Source organism: Tarenaya hassleriana, unplaced genomic scaffold (assembly GCF_000463585.1).
Source record: "Tarenaya hassleriana unplaced genomic scaffold, ASM46358v1 Cleome53, whole genome shotgun sequence".
NCBI lineage: Eukaryota > Viridiplantae > Streptophyta > Magnoliopsida > Brassicales > Cleomaceae > Tarenaya > Tarenaya hassleriana.
The window spans coordinates 692,714-716,689 of record NW_010967966.1 but is presented as its reverse complement, the minus strand read 5'-3'; the positions used below and the strand labels follow the sequence as shown (position 1 = coordinate 716,689).

The 23,976-nt window shown below is 40.0% G+C and overlaps 7 protein-coding genes across 10 annotated transcripts in view; 2 read left to right on the top strand and 5 right to left on the bottom strand.

Moving 5' to 3' along the window:
- Positions 1-352, bottom strand: part of LOC104798447 (cyclic phosphodiesterase) — a 2,030-nt gene extending 1,678 nt beyond the window's left edge. Inside the window, exon 1 of one of the 2 annotated variants that reach the window (XM_010520529.2) lies at positions 10-352. In XM_010520529.2, the coding sequence (XP_010518831.1) occupies positions 10-213 (204 nt within the window). In that variant the 5' untranslated portion in view covers positions 214-352. The remainder of the gene's footprint in view (positions 1-9) is intronic. The other variant, XM_010520530.2, reaches the window with a different exon arrangement.
- Positions 353-682: 330 nt separating this feature from the next.
- Positions 683-2,090, bottom strand: LOC104798445 (oil body-associated protein 2A). Of its 2 annotated transcripts, none has more exons than XM_010520527.2 (4): positions 1,724-2,090; positions 1,458-1,540; positions 1,233-1,360; positions 683-1,145 (listed from the first exon to the last, which is right to left on the bottom strand). In XM_010520527.2, the coding sequence occupies exons 1-4, from the start codon at positions 2,010-2,012 to the stop codon at positions 881-883; spliced, it is 765 nt and encodes a 254-aa protein (XP_010518829.1). In that variant the 5' UTR covers positions 2,013-2,090; the 3' UTR covers positions 683-880. The 2 variants fall into 2 exon arrangements, with proteins under 2 accessions (XP_010518829.1, XP_010518830.1); XM_010520528.2 differs by having other exon boundaries at positions 683-1,131; positions 1,233-1,347; positions 1,724-2,088.
- A 420-nt stretch (positions 2,091-2,510) lies between these two features.
- On the bottom strand, positions 2,511-4,663 carry LOC104798444 (aquaporin NIP1-2). The gene is made up of 5 exons (XM_010520526.1): positions 4,389-4,663; positions 4,000-4,224; positions 3,376-3,594; positions 2,971-3,032; positions 2,511-2,862 (listed from the first exon to the last, which is right to left on the bottom strand). Exons 1-5 carry the CDS (start codon positions 4,566-4,568, stop codon positions 2,646-2,648), a joined length of 903 nt encoding a protein of 300 aa, XP_010518828.1. The 5' UTR covers positions 4,569-4,663; the 3' UTR covers positions 2,511-2,645.
- A 3,064-nt stretch (positions 4,664-7,727) lies between these two features.
- LOC104798443 (carboxy-terminal domain RNA polymerase II polypeptide A small phosphatase 1) lies at positions 7,728-8,866 on the top strand. Its single transcript, XM_010520525.2, has one exon. It carries the CDS (start codon positions 7,780-7,782, stop codon positions 8,650-8,652), a length of 873 nt encoding a protein of 290 aa, XP_010518827.1. The 5' UTR covers positions 7,728-7,779; the 3' UTR covers positions 8,653-8,866.
- A 91-nt stretch (positions 8,867-8,957) lies between these two features.
- LOC104798442 (BES1/BZR1 homolog protein 3) lies at positions 8,958-12,788 on the bottom strand. 2 transcript variants are annotated; one of them, XM_010520523.2, is made up of 3 exons: positions 12,446-12,788; positions 9,268-9,932; positions 8,958-9,162 (listed from the first exon to the last, which is right to left on the bottom strand). In XM_010520523.2, the coding sequence occupies exons 1-3, from the start codon at positions 12,659-12,661 to the stop codon at positions 9,108-9,110; spliced, it is 936 nt and encodes a 311-aa protein (XP_010518825.1). In that variant the 5' UTR covers positions 12,662-12,788; the 3' UTR covers positions 8,958-9,107. The 2 variants fall into 2 exon arrangements, with proteins under 2 accessions (XP_010518825.1, XP_010518826.1); XM_010520524.1 differs by having other exon boundaries at positions 8,958-9,932; positions 12,446-12,787.
- Positions 12,789-15,507: 2,719 nt separating this feature from the next.
- LOC104798435 (heat stress transcription factor A-4a) lies at positions 15,508-17,814 on the top strand. Its single transcript, XM_010520517.1, has 3 exons — positions 15,508-15,661; positions 15,800-16,505; positions 16,584-17,814. The coding sequence occupies exons 2-3, from the start codon at positions 16,290-16,292 to the stop codon at positions 17,541-17,543; spliced, it is 1,176 nt and encodes a 391-aa protein (XP_010518819.1). The 5' UTR covers positions 15,508-15,661; positions 15,800-16,289; the 3' UTR covers positions 17,544-17,814.
- Positions 17,815-18,025: 211 nt separating this feature from the next.
- Positions 18,026-22,915, bottom strand: LOC104798436 (protein STICHEL-like 3). Its single transcript, XM_010520518.2, has 6 exons — positions 20,035-22,915; positions 19,738-19,957; positions 19,179-19,652; positions 18,560-19,031; positions 18,412-18,475; positions 18,026-18,300 (listed from the first exon to the last, which is right to left on the bottom strand). Exons 1-6 carry the CDS (start codon positions 22,063-22,065, stop codon positions 18,193-18,195), a joined length of 3,369 nt encoding a protein of 1,122 aa, XP_010518820.1. The 5' UTR covers positions 22,066-22,915; the 3' UTR covers positions 18,026-18,192.
- Between the last annotated feature and the right edge of the window lie 1,061 nt (positions 22,916-23,976).

Below are 23,976 nucleotides of genomic sequence, written 5' to 3'. Positions count from 1 at the left end.
ACAAGCCGCCTCGAACATCTTATTGGCTTCGTCGGCCGTCAATTTAATGGCTCCGACCACGGTGACGTGGGGATCGAACTTCGGACCGCCAAACTCCGATCTCAGGCCCTCCATTACCTTCCGGAACCGATCCGCCGCGTCCTCCTCCGGCAATGCCCACACCGAGTAAACCTCCTTCTTCTCATCTGCCGGTTTCGGAGCGTTGGCTTCCATTGCCCGAATCCGGGATCTGATCCTGGAGAAAGATGAAGTTTTTTTTCTGGAGAATTCGTTGTAGGGAATTGTTTTGCCTTCCCAGCGACAACTTTGGGCAAAATAAATTTTCTTTATTTCTTAACATCAGAATATTCCACGGACAAATGCCTTCTCCCTTTCTCTACTCCAGTAAAAAGTCGAACTTTGTACACGTGTTATTGATCTGTACACGTGGCGTATTTTCCGGCGAGAAAATAAAAAATAATTATGCTCAAAGAATGATCGATCATGCGATTAAACTAATAGTTTATATTTTATTACTTTAATTTTAAATTTTTACATCTTAACTATTAAATTTTGATTTTCAGTTTTTATAGAATTTATAAATCTAGAAAGTGTAATTTTTTAGATTTTAATTACTTTTTTTAATAAGATAGTTTTCTGAATTTTTAGAAAAATATCTACTATCAATCTTTTTATTAATTAATTCGGACTTTCACTGGTGCATCATCATCATCAAGAAAAAGTTTACAGACCTTATTACATCTTCACGAACATCACATACCATTTTATTACACCTCCACCAAAAAGTCCCAAAACGTGTGTGTGTGTATATACGCGTACATGTCGTATTTGAGCGTCCATTTTATTACAAACTACGGCTAATGATATTTTTTTCAAGAGTTTAAGGAGCAGTCTTCTTCATGTCCGTCTCGACAATATCAATGGCGAAGCCTTTTCCGTGTTCAACCCAATAATCCGCGTTAGGGTTTTTCACCTCCGGACCGGTGATGGATCCCCTCGTCGTCAATATGGATTCGGTCGAGATTCCATAAGCGTCGTCCCTCTTCTTTACGAGCTCCGGCTTTATCCTCCCCATGTTCACGTCTTGCGGCGACATCATCAGTGCCGGCGGACCAAGTGGCAACCTATCCCCTGAGATATTTACCCTTACCCATTTTGATATCTGAGCTGACGAATGTAAGAAAAAAGGGCAAACATATATGAAAACGTGAGAATTGGATATGGTTAATTACCGCGGTCGATCTGCCACGTGCACCAGAACTTGCCGTAAGTTTTGGCAATGTTTTGGAGTTCGGGCATGGCGACAAGCTCCGGAACCCTTGGAGTGACTAGGAGACCTGTCTGAACCTGCAAATGATAACTTTCTCTCCATAGATACATATTGATGTCTCGGGAACTAGACTTAACTGTTGAGCAAATTAAGCTGAAAAAAGGAAACGACAGATCGATTAGCTTACCTCGTACTGATGCGAATGCCAAAGCTTTTGCTCTTCCGGCGGCAGAGTATTGAACAGCTTCTCCGACACCATATATTCCACTCCTGAAAGAAGATTTGACCTTAGACATTTAAATAGAAGAGAAAGGACACGCATTCCGATCGTATTTCACTAACCCTTTTTAACAAACAATCCACATAATCCATATCTCCCTAGCTAAATCTTTTGCAGTGGAGATATAAAAGAACAAGCTTCAAGAAATTAAATGGAAAGATATGGAGACAGACCGATGAGGTGGGCAGAGGAGGAGTTGGAGTCGTAGACTGCGGACTGGAGGAAGTCCTGGTTAACGCGCTGTACGTAGAAATGGGCTTCGATCTGGCGGCTCGGGTCGTGGCTATGGAGTGCGAAGGAACACAGGTGCTGGCTCATCTGCTTGATGGGCTTCAACGACTGCATCATCGCAGTCCCTTTATCGAGCATCACCGTCGTCGCCGCCATCGGATCCCCCGGCGGTATTTTCTTGTCCCCGTTTCTCGCCGGACATGCTCCCGGAACCTTATCGCTCGACGCCATTGCCAAAGCTTCCCTTCTCAAAACGACGACGTCTTCACTTCTCGATGCTGTTTTGATGCTTCCTTCTCTTGTTTATCATTAGGTGTGGCCTTATAAGCGAAGTGCTAATTTGGAGAGAATGCTGCATGGGAAATGGTTACGTGGGCGATTCCGTAAGGACACGTCACAGAGATGGAAAATGATACGTGGCTTCAGGTTCATGTGACACGTGGCATAGGAAATCACCTAGACACTTGGCATGTTCGGTCGCGGGTTTTGTGCATCTCCTCTTTGACGAGTTCATTTGTTAAAATCGGATTTTACATGTTTCACAAAAATTACATCGTATCAGAATGAATTACTTCATTTTCCATTACAAGATAAAAGTATGTTTTATAATTTGATTGCAAAAATATATATAAGCTAAACTTGGTTATGACTTCATATATTTGCCAACGTTATACACATGAAACGAGTTCCGTACATATAGGCTGAAATAATTAATTAATATACAGATGATAACAAAACGTTTTCACGTTTACCTCAGAAGTCTAGTCAACTTTTGTTACGTATCAGTCTTTCCACATCATTAAATCATTCATTACAGGACCACGTACGGAACGGTCAATTACATCAATGTTTGATACACGATTTTCATTTACGGGAACTGCTCGAACCCTTTAGGAACGACGCGCTCTTCGTGATTTCACGTAGTGGTTTGTCGGTATACCTAACCATATTGTAAATCCATGCACCGGAAACCGCTCCAAGGATCGGACCGGCGAAATATACCCAAATCCCTCTGTAGCATCCGAACACAATCGCCGGCCCCAATGTTCTCGCCGGATTCATAGATGCCCCGGAAACCGCCCTGATAAAAAAAAGTCGAATATATTAATCCATTTAAAATTGCAAAAATAGAAAAAATATTTGGCAGCGGTCTATTCTAATTCAAGATTGTGTGTATCTAATTGGTTACCCTGCGAACAAGACATTGAGCAGCACTGTCGCTCCAACCGCCATTCCGGCGAGTTCTCCAATCTGGCACATGAAAAACATTCGGGGCACAATGTCAAATATCTCCAAAATTGGGGGGCTAAAATGTAAGAAACCAAAAGATTAGTAGAGAATCATGACCATAGAAAAAATTGTATATAAAAAAAAAAACTAAAGAAAATCACTCGAAGGGCAATTATAAACTATAGCCTAAACCGTCCTCGTCATCTGACAGAGGATAATCTAAGATTGGTATATTTATTTGCTTCCATGACAAATCACACCATTTCGAAAACGCATCACCAAAAAGGACAAATACAAACAAATATATATACACATTCAGTTTTTCATGGCGATATTTAAAGAGAGAATCAAAATGAATACTGACAGCTCTGTTGTCGGTGGCGACGCCGGAGATGATGAACATGAGGTAAAAGGTGATGATGAATTCGATACCGAACGACTGAAGGTTCGACCCGGAGGGAAGGGTCCCTACGAAAACGTCGTGTTTGCCGCTGCAGACGTCGTGGCGAAGATCAAACATCAGCCTCAGTGTCGCCGCCGCTAGCGTTGATCCCAGCACTTGAGCTATCAGATAAGCCGGAACCTATACTCTCCACAATGAACCAACTAATGAATTGCCTCATATATATAAACCAAAAAAATCAAAAAGGGTCCCATTAGGGTCCACCAATGTGAATAATTTCGAAAATGATGATTTGTGGTGAAAGGTTCCGCCTTTGTACAAATCTCCAATTCAGTCAATGATTCGTGTTAATTAATAATAAAACCCACAATCATGGAATCATATTTTCTTTAACTAACTTGAAAGTTTCGTGCAACACAATCAATCCAACCAAAGAAACAGAGGAACTCGGTCTTGGTAGCTAACCTACCCATACAAAAAAAAAAAAAAAGGCAAACGGTTCCTCTGTTTGTTCATCAAACACCTAAACAAGTAACAACATTTCGGGTTTCCAGGATATGAACACGAGGGTAAAGAGTGTAGAACCTGTTTAAGGGGGAAACGGCGGCAGGTGGCGAAGGCGAGTGTGACGGCGGGGTTGAAATGGGCACCGGAGATATGGCCGACGGAGTAAACGAGTACCATTACGGCGAGTCCCCACACGATGGAGATCCCTGTAAGCGTCACAACTTTCTCCTTCTGCGCATTCACCGCCACTGCCGCACATCCCGCGAATATCAGGAAATATGTCCCCAGAACCTCCGCCATTAACTGCCAAAATTCAGAAGAAGAAAACATGACTCTGCTTTCGTCTCTTGGGCATTTCATCGAACACAGGAACGGCAATTTGGACAAAAAGGTTGGGAACTTGATGTTACTATTGATAGAATCTGAGAAAACCCATGAGAGGATCCCGACATGGACGATGAATTTACCTTCTGCAAGAAAGGGACAGATACAGAGAGGAGAGAATCCTTTTTCTTGGTGGACGAACTTACGATGTTGTCATTGTTGTCGACATGACACTCGACAGTTTCGCCTTCCTTGATATCCACCGTCACCGACCCTCCTCGTCCTCGTCCTCCGCCATGGCTGTTACCTGAATTCTCCGCCATAACTCCTTTCTCTCCCGGGAGCCACAGAAAAATACAAAATTTTCAGGGTGTGTTGTGACTGCGTGGGGAAGAATGGAAGATTGAACGTCTCGGCCATCTCCAATATATTAGCAAACAGAGAGACAAGAGAGAGAGAGAGAGAGAGAGAGAGAGAGAGAGAGAGAGAGAGAGAGAGAGAGAGAGGATCAACTTACACATGACGTGGCGATTTGGCCATTTATAATAAAAATTTAATTTAAATTGAATCACAGAAGGTCTGTGACACACATGGCAATAACAATATGCTTATTAAGGAAAAAAATATAAACAATATTCCAAAAATCCAAGTAAAACACAATTAATTATCGGTGTTTGCAGCCTCATCGTTATCCTTAATCATTTGTCATCGCCTAATCGCTATCTATAATTTTGTTATAAATAAACAAAAATAGTAAATAAAGCTAATTTGCTTCATTAACCTCCCATAAGATCATTATCCAAAACTTTTAAATTCCCAAGAAAACTGGCATTCTATCTACAGCATGAGTCCAACTGTGTTCATCAGATAAATAAATTTATTAAATTACTCTTTATTTAATTTTGTATTTTCAAATCGAGTTAATGAAACAAAAAATGTAACGTTTATGTAATACATGAGTTAAATTGGTTTTTTTATCAAAATCGAGACAGATAAAAACAACTAAATGAGATATTGCCATGACAGTTTAATGATGGGACGTTATCCATTTATTTTAGTAATTTCTGTTATTGGAAATATTGAAAGTTGTCATTAAAATGCGATGTTCCGACGACCAAATATATATTTTTTAAAGTTAAGATTGGCATTAATGATAGGGACTTCAATTTTACCAACCGGCAGTACAATCTTCTCGTAATATTATCAAATTACAAAATATAAATTCATGTATACTATGATTTAAAAAAATACTATTTTTTCTAATTTTTATACCATTTAAATTATTTTTTCATGATGGAAAAGTATTTATATTAGAATATTATGGTAAAACAATCAACGATATCGACGACGATGGGTTCGAGTGTATAGTTAAATATTAGTATTGCAATAAATAAAATAAATAATCGAATACTTTTGTTAGATAAATAAAATAATTAATGATATCATGTTGTCGTGATCCGACCCTTCCAGTCTCGTGGGAACACAAAAGCTTACCTTCTTTGATTTTCCATCCATCTTCGGGTTGACTAATACTATCAGATTATATCATTTTGGTCAATGCCAAATTGTTGACTGTGCCTACATTAAACATGTGAATGTATGTGCAAGGAAATCCATAAAAGTGTATGTGTAGTATATTTTTTTTTTTTTTTTTTTTATAAACCGAAACTCAACCACAACCTGATATGATACAATAACTTGTAAACCACGTGAAACAATTAAATCATCTTTGAACCATCCAAGATGACAATATTATGAATCCATAAAAAACTTTAGAATGGATGCTATTTTGAAATTTTACATTCAACAATATACATTATCAAATTTGTATCTATTAAATTTTATCCAATTTCTTGTGATTTGATTTTGATATTTTAGGAATACATCATTCCAGCTATATATCTTTATTTTTAAAAATTAAGTTTGATTTCCTCGTTCATTTATTACTCGATGTATTTTACAAGTGTTCTTCAAAATTTTAGGAGTTTATAATAGTATTTAATAATAATAATAAAAAGAAATTCTAGAAACTACCGACATAAATAGTTAGAGGGTAAATATCATAAAGAAAGGGCAACATAATGAGCGAAATTCCGGAAAAAAAAAATTCAAAAATCTAAAAGAAAATATTCAAAGGTCAATTGCGTCTCTTTAACAATTTCTTTTTTTATCATCACAATAACATCTTATTTCCATATTTTTGGCACAAAATAGAAATGGATCATTCACGAATTTATAGAAGTTGGGGGAAAATACACTATATGTCTATCTTTTACCAATAAATATAAAATCATTTGAAAAAATACAATATTTTAAACCTAGTTAAAATTCATATGACTATTATATATGCGTACATTATAAGCATTCTCGAAATTGTATGATATATGAGAAATATATAATATTAAATTAAAGTCATGGAAACTTTGACTAGACGTCAAAATTGAAATTTTCCGTAAAAGAAGCCTAAGAAAAATTTAACGAATTAAAATGTATATATAATATTAAAGTCATGGAAACTTTGACTAGACGTTTAAACTCGATGATTCCTGACAAATTTTCAATATCTAGTAATATCATAATTAATCTATTCATATATGTATGTATGTACGACATTGCCTTTGTTTTATTGCCGTTGAAATGATAATCCATATGATTTACTTATATATATATATATATATATGTATAATTATATAATTATAATGGGACCATCCTTCTCATAGGTTAGATTTAATCTGAATTATTTTTTATTGTGTATAGTGTAGTATCTGTTACTATAATTCCAAAAATTCTCTAAACGTTTTTATATGTTTATTATATCATCTCAAAATGGTATAGTAACATGTCATGTGTGATTTGGAAACAACTTTTTCTTGTCACATTTTAGGATATCTTGATTTGTTTTTGTTTTATATAAAGTTATTCAAATATGAACGGATACACATATTAATGTACTGAGTATTACCCTATTGAATCATAAAATAACTATAGTAATTAAGATTTTAAAGAAACGATCGATTTGGTAATATATTTAAATTTTTTGTTGTGAATATATCTCAATAAAAATATTTTCTGGATCTATCACAATTAAGACTAAAAAATCTATAAATAACTAAATATAAACAATTAAGTTAGATTTAGGATCGGTTCCTATAATAGAAGATGATAGTTAAGACTATTTTCGTGATTATATAGCATTGGCATTGATATTATATATTCAAATATATTTTTGGGATTTGATAAGGCATTGCCGTGTTCAATATATGTATTAGGATTACCCATTATTGCAATTTCTAAATATATTAATGCGAGTATGTGTAAATAAATCAGATATTTCTTTAATTGGAGAGAAAACCCAGTTGGACTTTCTGTCCGAAATAGAAGCCCCCAACGGTAATAACACAACGGCAGCCTGTACAGTGCAAAGTGCAAACCCATACTCGACCGTTACCCCGAACCTGAATTTAAATACCCCTTCCCTCCCTCACTCTCTCCTCTGTCTCTCTCTCCTTCTTTCTCTCTCTCTGGGTTTCAACAATGGCGACGAAGCTGATAAAGAGGACGCCGAAGCCGATTAAGCGCCATCACCGTCATTACCTCCGCCGCCACCACCACCGGAGAGGCCACAGCCACCACCAGGCGAGATGCACTCCGGCGGCGGCGACCACCGTCATCTCCTCCATCAACAGCTCCTTCTACAAATGCCACAGCCTCCTCCTCCGCCTCCTCTCTCGTCTCGATTCCCTCAGCTGCCGGAGCAATTGCAGCACAATGGGCTTCCAAATCCTCAAAACCCGCATCGACCCAGTTCCCAAGTCCCTCCCTTTCCACGCCCTGCTCTCTCTCCTCGACGAAGACGACAACAAACCCGAAGATTCTAGGAAGAAGACGGTTGTTTTGGATCTGGACGAGACTCTGGTCCACTCGTCGATGGAGAGACCGGAGGGTCCGTACGATTTCGTGGTGAGGCCGACAATCGACGGCCAGATCATGAAGTTCTTCGTGATCAAACGGCCAGGAGTGGACGAGTTCTTGAGGAAGATGGGGGAAAAGTACAGGGTGGTGGTGTTCACGGCCGGAATGCGGGAATACGCATCGCTCGTGCTGGACCATCTGGATCCGGGCAGGGGTCTGATCTCTCACCGCCTCTACAGAGACGCTTGCTGTGAAGTAGAGGGGAGGCTTGTGAAGGATCTTGGGCGCGTGGTGAAGGACATGGGGCGCGTGGTCATTGTGGATGACAACCCAAACTCGTACTCTCTTCAGCCAGACAACGCCTTTCCGATAAAGCCGTTCATAGATGATCCGGAGGATGTCGAGCTGCGGAAGGTCGGTGAGTTTTTCGACGCTTGTGATGGGTTTGATGACATGAGAGTTGCTCTGAAGCAGCTCGTTGGCAGAGATGAATGATCTGATGATTTGATTTCAATGTGTGTTATTAGTTTGATGTGTGAGCGAGGGAGAGTGGAGAGAGATTCAGATGACGGGGTTTTTTTTGGGGCATTGAACAATAGATTTGGTTGTTCAATGCTTTGTTTAGCCTCCTCCAGCAAATCAATTTGCTGATTAGTTTTCTCTTTGTTTTGTTTGAGATTTCACTTCTCGATTCAAAGTTGTTAATAAAGTTTGAAAATGACCAAGTTTCCAAATATTCATATGTAACCCCAATTCGGAATCCGTTTCCCTTGGGAATGCACTGAACAAATGACAAACAATTTTGTAAAGGAAATGCGGAGATTTTCACAAAAGTAATGAACTTTAAACCACAAAACATTCAGGGGTTCCTCTAATCATATGAGTAATTGAACAGCCAAATCCTCTCTACCTACAACTCGGGACAAAAGCCAAAAACGAAGAAAAACAGCTCAAAAGAACTCAATGGCAACGTTTTCTCCTTTCTCCTTTTCTCTTCTTTCACACCTCAACACCGAATAAACCGACAAAGATAACCGATGAATAAGTAAGTCCTTGGGAGAAAACAGAACACCGGAGTTGAAGCTAGTGCTTAGAAAGTATATATCTCACCTGGTTCTTGAGTTGCCAAGAGTGAGCTCTAGATCGTCTGGTGCGCATTCCTCGTGTATCCTTTCCCCTTCCCAAGGCTTAACCAGCCCTGTTGTTCTAGGGTTGCACCCGAACGCAAACTCGACCGCCATCCCATCTGCCATTGGGACATCGGCTGTTTGATCAGCACCAGCAGGGATGGCAGGGGAACAGTTCCCACTCTGGCCCGGTGTCCACATTGGAGAACAGTCTCTGGCCTTAAAGGCCTCTTTCTCGAAAAACGGGTTACGAGAGACTAAGCTGAATGTCGGAGAGGAAGGACCGCTCTGTGGGGTCTGCATCCCCGAGAGCCATCCAGAGTCAGGAATGTTTACTTGACAACGAGTAGGGCTTCCAGCCATAGGTGATGCTAGGGGTGGAGTGACAGGAGCACTGATCGAGCTGCCATGGAAGAAAGGGAGTTTGGTCGGAGAGTTGGAGGAGAGGTTCTTGAGCCATGGAATCAGTGAGTTGGCATCGCCAAACGGGTTCGTAGAGGAAGGGTAATGAGATGCCCGGGGGCTCGGGAAAGATGAAGACGAAGGGCTCGGATTGTAGGAGGCACGTGGGCTGGGTTGATAGGAAGAGCAAGGGCTGGCCGATGTAGAGCCACCAATGATATCCATTCGATTGACTGGTTTGCATCCCTGAAAAGAAGATGTGCAGGAAGTGTAAGAATTACAACACCAGAACCTGACATTTCCATTGAAAAGGATAACACATTGACCATGAAAACAAAAATATTCAAAGGGATTCTTCCAAAACTGCACATGGTTTGGATGCCTATAAACAATATCAAGTACAAGCCACTGTTCAGTACACATGCTCCAAAATATATCCAGTACAGACCAAATGCTGCAGAATATGAACAAAAAGGTTCCATATCAATCTTGAATCTAATTCAACTACAAAATCCAAAGGCTGTTAGCTCATGTTACTGGGTCCTTTTAATCTTTAGGAAAATAAGCAAGGAAGAAGATTATTCCCTCACGGGATCCAAATTGAAACTATGATTGAAAATCCCAAAGCCCTCAGGGAGTGAACAGGGAAAAAGTAAGAGGAATGATTTCTTTGGCATTTAGTGGTCAAAGGGGCGACATCCCATTCTCTCCCCACACTAGCAAAAGCAAACATCATTAGGTATCCCATTTAGCAAAAGGGCAATCATTTTCCAGTCTCTCTCTTTGACCAACTAACTCGTGTAATGCCAATATAGTAATTTAGCTCCGACAAGAACTCATTGCAACGAAAGAGATCCCACGGGCCAAAGGATCATGGAGAGTCGCGTCGCAATGTAGCACACAAAACACACACATACACACGTAGAATCCAAGGCTCTTCTTTTTCCTTTTTAACTTTTTCTTTAGAATTTCCCCGAGCAAAACCAACTTTTTCCTAGTGAATTCACCGCTCCATCAATGCCAATGTCGTGCCTTTCTTTTTCCCTTTTGAAGTGTAAAGAACCCAAATTTGGGTTACTTGCAACTGGTTAAGGCTCAGCATATGCAAGATTCCATGTGAAAATGAAAGTACGAAGCTTTGACAGCAAGAAACCAGACAAGAGGTTTACCGAATTCTTCCGAGAAAAAACGAAGAACAACCTCAGTAAATAAAAAAGAAACAGAAGTGAAAAGGAACTCTCTTGAGATTTTTTTTTATTTTTTTTTTTTGAGGTAGAAGAAAAGGAAAAATGGGACATTTTCAGAGAAGGGGTCAGCCTGAAAAGGGAAAACCCATGTGACGAGAAAGTCCTCGGTTGTTGTACTTGTTGAAATAGGAAAATAAATATGTGATTGAAGGAAATATTGATTTTAAGATATGATTAGAAATAATAATGGACATAATATTATATCAAATATTGTGTATCGATCTTATTTATTTCTATTTCCTTTTTATTTGTCTCATAGTTTTCCTATAAATATGTGAGTCATTTTCATTGTAATTCAACAAGAAGAAGAGATGTAGCAATAAAAGTAATTCTGTTCTTTTCTATTTGTCTTATTTTATTTCCGCATTTTATTTTTCTACATGGTATCAGAGCCTGATTCGATTTGCTCTATATCTTTTTTTTATCAATCTCTTTTTTTTTTTTTAGTTTTGGATATTCATATATCCAAATCGTTCAAAGAAGAGTAAAAACCCAAAATCAAACGAGTTGCTATGACAAAAAGAAGTCAAACCTAAAAACTCTAAGATCAAGCGAGGTGCTATGACAAAAAGAGTTAAAGGTAGAACTTCAAAGTCAAGCGAAGTGATTTGAAAATGGGTAATACTCTCTAAAAGAACTAAATTTGGTGTTTATGAATTTTTCAAAAGACAATGAAAATATCTATGGGTTTTTATCGCATTATCTTTTCAAGATTGATTTTTGCATTCTTTCAAAATCAATCTTGAGGGGGAATGTTGAAATAGGAAAATAAATATGTGATTGAAGGAAATATTGATTTTAAGATATGATTAGAAATAATAATGGACATAATATTATATCAAATATTGTGTATCGATCTTATTTATTTCTATTTCCTTTTTATTTGTCTCATAGTTTTCCTATAAATATGTGAGTCATTTTCATTGTAATTCAACAAGAAGAAGAGATGTAGCAATAAAAGTAATTCTGTTCTTTTCTATTTGTCTTATTTTATTTCCGCATTTTATTTTTCTACAGTACTCAGGAATCCAACCCCATTGCCGATCGCAGTTTCGTGAAACAGACGTGACTTTAAGTCTATACACTAAAAAAAACTCTTTTTTTTCACGAGAAATGCTTCCCGGTACACGAAACTGCTCAATCAAACCCTAAAAAGAAAAAAGAGAGGGAGGGAGAGAGAACTCATTGCGAGGAAAAACCGTCGAAATGACGCTAATGCCCAGGTCAGACATGGTCAGACATCCATGATTAGCAAAGGGCATAATGGTAATTAATAAAAGCTCTGAAAGTACTCAGAGAAAGAGAGAGATCGTCGAAGCATCAGCAGATCTTACGCTTCACGCTTTTCACTTCGCCGGAGACGGTTGCGATCTGACGTTCGTCATCAACACCCAGTCTCCGAAACGAAATCGCAACCGTCCGATTCTTCACAACCATTTTTTTAGAAAAAAAACTCGAATGCTCAGATCTAGACACTGCAGAATTGCCCAATAATCTCGGAGAGTATTTTACCTTCCGGTACGTGGTACCGTCTTCTTCGACGGTCCAACCAGCTTCTTTGCAGAGTGCTTTGAGGACTTCGTTGTTATCGCAGTGTTTGGGAAGCTTGTAGTTACCGTACATCCGGAGTCCGGCGAAGATCTTCGCCGCGATCGCTCTCCTCCGCCGCTCCCTCCGCTTGTTGTTCTCCCTCTCCTTCCACGTCGGCGTCCTAGTCCCCGACGTCATCTTTCACCTCGCCGTCCGGAGTAGAGAGGCCGATTTCTCTCCGGAGTGGGAGATTTTGGCGGTATTCTTCTTCCTTTCTCTGTTTCGGTTTTTCCCCGAGGTTTCTGTTTCTTAGTTTTTTTTTTCTCGTTGTCATTAATTAATAAACGGGTGAGACTACCAAATGACGAAACCATCCCTGGTATATGTAGTAATATACGATACTACCACTGGAGGAGCTTTATATCCTGGGTAGTGTTAACACGTGTTCAGGCTTTTAATAAAGCTGAAAATCTGTTTGCCTTAAAACGATGCCGTTTTCAAGGTTTTTCCCATTTAAGCTTTTACGTTTTATTCCAATAATCTGATATATTGCATATCAATATTCTATCTGTTACCACTAATAGTGAAATGATATTATATAAATATTAGGATGTCAAAAGCAGACTGTCCAATAAATTTGTTTTTCAAGATGTTTAATTATTATTTTTAAAATTGTTGCGTGACAGAATAAAAGCGATAAGCATGAAAATTAATTTGGGGAGGCCGAAAAGTCTAAATGATGGGGCTGTCCGCCTCGGTCTGACCCTTGCTTTTGTTTCTTACACATGTAGCCTTAATTACAAGTAATAATCATAATAATAATAATAATAATAATCACACACACATATATATATATATAATCATATATGTTTCAATTCACACTGTTTAAAGTTTTTTAAACGTTTAGCCTTTGTTGATTTAAGGGTTTCTTTTATTTATATATTTTACGTCAAAGTATTAGCTATAGATCGTTTGGATAGCAATTTAAATCGTGGATTAGTTTAGTGATAAAGTCAAATAATTTAATCTAACCACTTAGCGCGAAACGGCCCCGACACGTGCGCCACTACCCGGCCCAAAACCCGACCCTGTTACACTCGAGATGTTCACATTTAAAAAATAATAATATTTTCGCACCATTTTCATACGTGGTTTAACTATATAAATAATTTGTATTTTAATTATGTATGTTTAGGAATAATTGAGTAATAGGGAGATTAAATGGTTGGTTAATTAATGGTAGGCTCCAGATTACGTGGCAGAGATTGCGGCATCTTCAGGAACGTGACAGGTGACCTTTTGTGGGATACGTGGGGCCCATGCATTGTCTACGTCCAATCATGACCGTTAATCTGGTGGATCAGGTCTCATCATTATTATTTAATTATTAATTAATTTTAAAAAGGCTCGCTCAGTTACAATGAAACTATAAAATGATTCTTATTATAGATTGCATGGTTATTTTATTTTTGTGTTTAGAGACGATGTTGAAAAACTTGTTCAAGAAATATAATGATAGGGTTTGCTTGACAATTACATTTATTTCATTGACGATGGGGAGAATTTGAACAAAACCATCATCAAATTAATTGAGAAAATGATCCAAATTTAGGTGGTCTAGTGGTGAGAGAACATACAAAGTATGCTCTCACCCTGGGTTCAAACCCAAGCATGGGGAGAGGCATTCACATGGGCTTCTCCGATCTTCTGGGAGATGTAGTCGGGTCAAATGTTCGGTGAACTTCCGAATTATCAAAAAAAAAATTAATTGAGAAAATAACTAATTTTTTTTAATTAGGTGTTTGATGCATTGAATTGTAATGATAATATTTTGAATTTAAGACAAATAATGTGAAATAAAATAAAGCTTCTGTTACGCTCCGAAATTAATCTGAATTTTGGTCTATAATATCTGATTACAAAAAAAAATATGGCGAATAAGAAATACGAATATGATAATGTTTTTTTGTTTATTTATATGATGGATTATTCAAACTATATTTTTGGCGATCTCATCGAATCCGGCGAGATGAGACACCAAACATATCACAGACTCATATATATTGAGATAACATAACATATCATAATATCATATGGTTTGTCTACGTAAATTTAATCGCCATTATTTCACGTATATATAGTCCGATAATTTATTTTTCATGAAATTAGATGTTTGTCTCCAAATTTATATGGTCCAAAGAAAAGTTTGTATTTGATTTTAGCTTATGAGTCCAATACCCATATTTAGAGATTCAAAAGTCAAACTTTTTATTTGATCAACAGAAATGAAACGTTGGCAATTCATTGTATTTTATTTTTTTGTAAAAGCCAAATCATTGTATTTGACAACATTTTTTCAATGAATTGGATCGTAATTAAGATTCGTCCATCGTTGTTGGTAATGAAAATATGGTATTAGTAACGTGTATATATATATTGTCACCTTTAACGCGTTTTTTAGTGTGATTAAAGTTTTGATGTCTACGTCCATTTGATATATTGATTTTAAGCCGCATTTTTCAATTCAATTTTATAGTTTATACAGCTCTGTAATTATAACCATATACTTGGATATTTAAATATTATTGGAAATCAGTTACATTAAATAATCACAAGAAGCAATATGAAGCATAAACCGATTATGATAAACATTTAAATTATTGGAGATTAGAAAGGTGTAGTAGACTCTAGTTATTATTGACAACTAATTTTGTAAAGCCGCACCAAAAGGTCAAATGACAACACATTCGAATAAATAAAAATAAGTTAAGTATATAACAGCATCTCGTTGTATTTTCCTTTTAAATGTATCCTGAAATAACAAATAGCAAGTTTAAAATGGGTGAAACCCTTTTCTGATTGGTGGAAAAATTCGTTTAAAATTAGGAAATTTGTCAAAAGTATTTCTATTTGTTCATATTATTTACGGGTTTCTTCTGTTATATTAAATTGTTATTCTATAATTTATGAATAATAAAAAAAAAGGCTGTGTGAGGGGATAATGGTAATAATAATACCACCAAACCCCATAAAACCCAACCTTGTGTTTTGTACAAACAGTTGTGTTGTTTTCAGCAAAATCTTTGCACGCTTCAAACTTGGAAACACAACCAGAATCTCTCCCCAGGAATTGTCGGAAATGGAGCTCTGGTCTTCGTCTTCTTCATGATTCTGCCAACTTTGTTTAAACCTTGTTTGGTAAGCGCTTGGATCGTCAATACTGATGAACTCGTTTCCTTTGCCTTGACGATTCTTCCGACGCCGGGTCAATCGGCTCGTTTACTTTTCCTGGTCTTCCCCTGTTTGATTCATTCGATACTTCTGTTCCTGTAACAGGACAAGCAAATCATTGTCTGCTTTGAATTCTCCGCTCTCCTACTTGATTTAAATTCCGAAGCTTCTGGATCCGGTGGTGTCGTTCTTCCTTTTTCCTGATTCGGTGGGATTTAATGCGAAAAGGGCACTGGTTTCGTTGAATTTGGGTGGAATCATTGGGGGGTTTTGGTTAGGGTTTTTTGGTTGGGGCTTTGTTTTGGTTGGTTTGATCGGCTTCACCTTCAGGCAATGCGTGTTAAAGTCGGAATCTTTCGGTGAGAATTCTGGGTTTTCTGAATAGGGCTTTTGCGTGATCGATTTCATCAGGCTGCGGTAAGAATCCCTGGGAACGAATCCCTCGGATTCGTCGGATCGACCTGGTCGAAGTTTTCTTCCGTTGGATCAAGGATTCTCAAATTCTGCTTTCTGGGTTTGATCCAATCTTTTTTTAGTATCCTTCTCGGAGTTCTTGAGGAATTTCCCGAGAGTTTTGGATTTGAAGTTTCGGAGAATGGATGAGAATCAGGGAGGTTCGAGCTCACTGCCTCCTTTCCTTGCAAAAACATATGAGATGGTGGATGATCCTTCCACGGATTCTGTCGTTTCTTGGAGCCAGGGCAACAAAAGTTTTGTCGTCTGGAATCCGCCCGAGTTTTCCAGAGATCTTCTTCCCAGATTCTTCAAGCACAACAATTTCTCGAGTTTCATCCGTCAGCTTAATACATATGTAAGTTGTTGCTTTTTTACCTTGCCAGTTTGGGAGTAGTTCTGTTGTCTTGTCCTAACCTTGCATCTCCTTTCGCAGGGTTTTAGAAAAATCGACCCCGAGAAATGGGAATTCGCCAACAATGATTTCGTACGTGGTCAGCCGCATCTTTTGAAGAACATTCACAGACGCAAACCAGTTCACAGCCACTCCTTGCACAACCTGCAAGGCCAGAATCCTCTGGCTGAGTCAGAGAGACAGAGCATGAAGGATCAGATCGAGAGGCTGACGAAAGAGAAGGAGGGCCTGCTCGCTGAGTTACATAAACAGGAGCAGGAACGGCAAGGCTTTGAGTTGCAAGTAAAGCTTCTGAAGGACCGGTTGCAACACTTGGAGCAGCTTCAGAAAACAATGGTGTCATCTGTTGCTCAGGTTCTGCAAAAACCAGGGCTTGCTTTGAAACTTTCACCAAAATCCGAAACAAATGACCGAAAAAGAAGGCTCCCCAGGATCGGGTACTTTCAGGACGAAACGGGTTTGGAAGAGAACCAAACTTGTAATTCCCAAAGAATTGGCAGAGAAAACTCTCCTGGCCCATCACACGCCGAGCAGGTTGAGCAATTAGAATCGTCTCTAGCCTTTTGGGAGAATCTTGTATCGGATGTTGATGGCAGTCTTGCCCAGTCAAGCATGAACCTTGAGGTTGACGAATCTACTAGTTGCGCGGAAAGCCCGTCTATATCTTGCTTAGAGCTAAACATCGATGCCCGTCCAAAATCTCCGAGGATTGACATGAACTCCGAGCCTGTTGCTTCGAAAGAACAACCGGCTGCTCCTCCAACTGGGGTTAATGATGTCTTCTGGGAGCAGTTTCTGACAGAGAACCCAGGTTCCACCGAGCAGCAGGAAGTTCAGTCAGAGAGGAAGGACGCGGAAGCGAAGAAGGACGGAAACAACGGTAGTAAGACGAGCGATCATGGGAAGTTTTGGTGGAATCCGAGGAATGTACATACCCTTACCGAACAGATGGGGCATCTGACTTCTGCAGAGAGAACTTGATATTAGTTTCTCAGGTGTCGGTGTTCTTCCATGCCCCTGTAACGCAAGCATAGCGCATTTAGGTGCGATTCTTACCTTGTTTCTGTGATGAAGTAGGTTCCTTTTTTCCGGTTTTTAGTTCACGACATACATGTTGGGTCTAGTGCCTGCTGCCCTCCATCATCTCTCTGTTTCTCTCAATCTATACTATAGCAGACTGTAACATACTCATGTATCAGGCCTGATCTTAATAGATTGACTTTCATTCATTATGATACAGAATTTGCCCTTACAGTGATGGGATCAGACCAAAGCTTCATTGATGATAAGACTTCAAATGAAAACTGCCCTTTGAGAATATTTGGTTGCAAATACTCTGTTTTCGGACTTTGATTATACAGAGCTGAAAACTGCTTGTCGTGAACATGGCTTATCCTTGAGACACAGCAAATTAGGAAATTGGGCATTGCTTTTTTTTTTTTTTTAAGAAAGCAAAAGGGTTCTAAATTCGGTCAATCTTCTGTTTGTGGAGAAGAAGGTTTGCTTTAATTTAAGCCTAAACCCAGAAATGAATAGAGTTCGAACCTACACCAATGACATATATATATAACACTACGATTCTGTTGAAAGACAAAAGCAGCGTGTGAGTGCGATGCAGACAGAGAAGCTTTCATCTAGAAACCGTGGAACTCGTCGACAGACATTGTCCACATGAGACCAGCTTCATCAACGCATTTGTCTGTGCCCTTCTTCTTCTTCTCACCTTCAACCTCGATATCTACAGATTTTGTCCAAAAAAAAAAAACGAATCTTTTCGTCAAGAAACAACCAAAGTAGAGATTTTTCGCAAGGATCGAGTTTTGGGTCGAGGAGGGCTGGCGTTAGTTACCTTGCGACGGGTGGCTCTTGAAGCTTTCCAACACAGCAAGCTTCTCGATCTTGGTTCCAGTCTCCTGTCATAATAATCATTCAACATGATCATCCAATGATCATTGCATGCTTTTTATTTTATATGAACCGATGTTTTAAATTCTTACAGATTCTCTTGTTCGAGCTTCTCAGCGATGGACATGGCATTGCGTTTAGACCAGCCGCCGTTCTGTCGGGTGCACCCCTCGGCCCGCTGAATCACGTTAGCCAGCGACACCTTCCCCCTCACTATGCTCTGGCTCGCTTCCAAGTGTCTCCTCCTCGCTCTCGTCGTCGCACACGATGAGGTCGCCACCCGTGTATTCTCCCTCTGGCTTCGGCCTTGTCCCGGTGACTCGGCCACTTCCACGATCTCGCTTCTTCCACTCTTGAAATCTTGGCCATCTTTGACCGGCGGTGGTAGGCTCAGTGGTTTCCGGTCAGACCCGTTGGTTCTCGATTCTTTCCTCGCCTCGTTCCTGATCTCTATTGTGACCGGAGATCCAAGAACCGCCTCGAACGCCTGCAAGATATGGCCTCGGAATTTCTCTGCAGTTGACTTCGTCAATGGCGAGCTGAACGTTAATTGCACTGTAGGAGCTGGCAAAACGAGAAAGCAAAACAAATCAGAAATGGAAAACGGCAACGGCCCATAAACCAATGACAGTAACTGCAACTGATATCTGATCATTCAGCCATGAATGCATCTTGACAGGTATATATGTGTATGTGTGTATATATATGTACCTGCGCCGAGACTGACAGAGACGATCTTTCCTTCTTTGTAAAGAAACTCTCTCAAACCGTTAACTTGAATCTTCTCGATGACCTCTAACCAAATTTCTTCAACCGCCGGTCGGTTTTTACCGCCTGAACTTTGTCTAACTTTGGTGCCAACAGATTCACGAATCGGTCCCAACCCTCCAGAACCCGTGTCTCGTCTTCTATCAATACCGAAACTTTTCCCGGTAGCGTCACCCGATGGACCCAGACGATGATCAGAAGCCTCTCTCCTTCCCATAAAATCTAGGGCTAACGGGCTACTACGGTTAAGGCCAGTATCTGAAGGAGAAGTAGGTAGCAAGTACTGCGGATCGGGAGCCAGCTGAAGCAATGCAGCCGTCAACCATGTTGGTTTATCGTTCGACACTCTAAGTTGCTTTTCTGCTTCGGATAACGTCTTCAGGGCTTGCCTCAGTTTCTCCATATCTTCTTTCGACACTATGAAAAGTTCAAGGAAAAACCCGAAAGCTCAGTTATTAGAATAATAAAGCAGTGCTTATTTCCTGTAATGTTCAATACTCACGTGGCTGTCGGCGGAAGAATTTCCTTCTGTGTCGATCTTTAGCGAAATCATAGCTACCCGCGAGAATATCGGTAATGATGGTTGCAAGCTGTGACATTAAAGCCAAGGGTTCCACACCGGTTTCCATTATTATTCTGAGGTTCTTCACGGTGTTTACTGTATCAGCGGATAGAGCTAAATCGAGAAGATCCACTAATTTCTCGTCGGAAATGAGTCCGGCCTGAAAAAACGGGAATGAAATCTCAATCAGAAGAGGTAAAAAAACGATAAATTGAATTGTAACGATACTATACTCACCAATTCTTGAACCAAAGGGACAGAGATCCTCTGACCGAGCAAACTCAGTTGTTCGAGAGTCATCTCTGCATCCCTTAACGACCCGTCTGATCTCGAAGCGATGAGTTTTAGAGCGTCTTTCTCGATCTCAACGCCTTCCTTTGATGCGATCCATTGCAAGGTGTTGATAATATCGGCATCCTTCAGTTTGGGGAAAAAGAATTTCTGGCACCTTGAAATGATCATGTGTGGCAAAACATCGAGACTCGAACACACGAGGATAAAAACCACGGATCGAGGAGCCCGGTCCACGACTTTGGAGACCGCACTCCAGCAATCGGGTGAAAGGGTATCGCAATCGTCGAATATGAAAACCCGGTACTGCATAGGTAGATGGGAGATTGTCATATTATCGAGCAAATCCATGATACCCTCGAAGTCGAAATTCCCGACAGGACCTACTTCCCGAATGTTTCGGCTCTTACCCGAATCATGGGAAACACAAGAACTGCAGAAACAGCAAGGCTTAGGATGTTCTGAAGACTGACAGTTCAAAGCCTTAGCGAGTATCCGAGCACAAGAAGTCTTCCCCGTCCCGTGTGGGCCATGGAATACATATAAAAGGCCGACCTTCCGCCTCGAAACTGCATTGGAAAGAGCTTGTACCACCAGATTCTGTCCCACGAGATCCCGGAAGGTTCTCGGCATGTACTTTTGCGTGAGACTATGGTGGTGCTGCCGAGCGTTTCTACGGCTGTTTTTCCTTTGCTCGCCAGACCTTGCTTCTGAAGAAAGGTCGGAATCGTATTTCTTGAGAAGATTGTCGGCGAAAATCCCCAACTCACCCGAATAGTCATGAACCCAACCGTCATTATCAGCGCTATCGACAAGAAGAGGCAGAGCCTCATCGGCATCAGACTTGGTGAAGGAGCTCGTGTCATCGGAATGCATCATCGGCATATCGGCATTGGACTCACCTTTCCTCATTCTTGAATCAGACATACCACAAGAGAAACTCCGACCAGCCATATCGAGAAATGTTTTCCCCCTGTGATGAATCCTTGACCAATTAAACGGAATTCCGCAACCCTTTTGAGGAGCCCTAGCCATGTTCTTCTGCTCTCCATATTCCTCTCCTTCCTCGTTTTCCATCTCGTACTTCTCCCGGCCTGAACCTCGAGACAGTTGGTTCGAAGCAACAGACATCTCGCTCTTACCCACATTGTCGGTAATGGCATTCCGACCTCTCCTCGTCCCTCGAAATTTCCGCCTTTTAGACCGAGTTGCTCCACCCGAGCAGCCACGATTAGTCCCGTCTCCTCCATATCTAACACGTGGACGAACATTCGACGAGACCACGACATCATCATCATCACTGTCACCCCGAACCTGGTTCAACTGGTCCGAGAGAGTCTTGACTTGACCATGGTCGTGCCTACTAACCCTTCCACTAGTTTTGCTTCCTCTATCCTTCGATCCCGAGTTCCCGGAAGCAGCAACACCATGGAAATCGTTCAAGTTCTGATCTTTCAGCAATGAATCCTCAACTCTGTAACTCTTCCTACTCGATTCCTCCCTCTTCACTCTTCTACTACCTTCCCTAACTCCACTCTCGCTACTCGGCTCGTTAACTGGGCCAGTCCCATCAAACCCTTCTTCAGAGGGAGTCACTTTGGATGTTCCAAAGTTCACAACAGGCGGAGAACTGCCCAAACCCGACAACCTACGACTGGACTTCCTCCCGACACTCTGGTCAACGGATCTTCTTCCCTCTCGGATCCCCAAATCCTTACTGTCCCCTTTCTTGGGAAGCAAATCGACGACAGAAGGGGAATGCCAAGCAGGAGGACTTGCAGAGGGATCCCTAAGCGAGCGCGATCTCTGAAGAACGATGAGGTCCCTCATAAGAGCACGATCGGCCAAAGCCGGACTCTGCTTATGCATATGGTTTTTCAAGTGAATGCAGTTGGTCAAATGGATGTGGTTTCGAAGATGATCGCCAATGTCTCCATTTGAATCCTTCAGAATCCGATTCCGACCAGCCCTTGTCATTATCACCACACTCTCCCTCTTGCCTCCTCCCCCGGAATCCTGTATGAGTTTCTATAAAGGATCCGAATCGAATCGTATATCATTTTCCTCCGGAAATCTCTGCTCGAATCCTCCTAAAACCTTTCCAAATCTGCAATACTTTTACTCCTTCGACTGTAACCCTAATTCCCCAGGATCCACAGAACACAAAATTGACCTCTTTATATCTTACCTCAAGAGCCAGAAGCTAACAGACAATTATGCCCAACACGAATCTGAAGAGCTGCTCCAAAAAAGTTATCAAATTAATCGGAAAATCGGAGAAATTCGAGAACCCTTATGAACAGAAATGGAATTTTTCACGCTCTGCGAGCTTAAGGAAGCTTCTCAATCGCCCGAGAAAACTGCTCATCTGCTTCGAATTGAAACCAAATGTTTACAGAAACTGCGAATCAAAGAGCAAACCCAGAAGCCGAAACCTCAAAACTCTGCCTCTTAGTCACGAAAGATGAGAGCTTTCCGATGAAAAGATGGCAAGAAAACTTCAGAGTTCGATTAAGAGGAGCGAAAAAGGCAAAGTGGGGAGTTGGGTTAGTAAATCTCATCCACAGGGAGAAGAGAGAAGGAGACCACGAAAAGGGCCAAAAAAGAACGGCAACATTTTGAAAGCGATCACAGATCTCTTCCCTTTCTCACCAAACTTTCACATGCAACTTCGCAGAACCTGGGGGTTCTGGAGAAAACGATGGCTGGTAAGAAATCCCCATTCTCGAACAGAGGGTTTTGAGGTTTTTTTTACTGTCTAGAGAGAGAAAGAGTGGAATCTTGAGAGGAGAGAGAGAGAGATCTGTACAGACACGAAAACAGAGGCATCTGAGAGAACAAGACACAGTACCAATAAAGCGGTGTGTCCGTTTGCGGTGGGAGCATGCATGAAAAAAAGAAAATTAAATAATCATATATAGTTAATCAAAATATTTGTATTTTCCAATATAAATTAATAAAAAGTTTCTTAATTTCAACCTTTGAATTTCTTGAGAGGAAGAGACCAAACAAAAAGTTTAAACCTTTGAATTCTGCTGCTCGTTTGGTTTCTGTACGGATTTGAAAACTAGTCGTTGGCATTAATGTATATCCTCATTGTTCTCCAATTTGATTGGCCAACGGCCGTTTGAATATATAACTTTGTAATATCCATTTGTTTTAAATTTGTTGTTATGTTTTAATTGTGATTATTATATGACTTATATAACTTGCCAAAAAGATTTTTTTTTTTCATTATGTGATGTGATTCATATGAAATACTGTAAATTATACGTTTCAAAGTTTTTTTTAACACGAAATTGTTCAAATTTGTGACATTATTGTTCATAAAATTATGCAAGAGTAGGTGTATAAATGAATGGTTGGTTAACTATCACAATCTATAAGTGAGAATTCCATGCATGTGGGCAGAAGCGACAAAGAACACTTCTCAAAACGATAACAGTACCCTTTTAGGTCATTTTCGCCTAATTAATATAAATTATTTCCCCCAACAACGACAGTTATATTAATATATACTGGCAAGTAGTACTAAGAAGTGCTGTGATTATGATTAAAAACTTGTAAATGAAAATCATCATAAGTATCCCAAAAATGCGATTTCATGAGTATATTGACGTAATTAAGGTTATAAAATGGTCGATATTTTTTTTTAAAAAAGGCACAAGACTAAGACATGTGGGACTCCATAGGATTCCCATATCCAAAATTTAATGGGAATTACCTTACCAAGAATAAAAATTAATGGAGGAGAGGATGGACCACCGGCTACCATTTTGGAGGTTAGTGCAACTATGACGGAGGCCATCACGTGTCTTTTCCCAGCCTCGTGAGACATCCATTATGTACATACGTATACACACACACACATGCATACGTATAATCGTG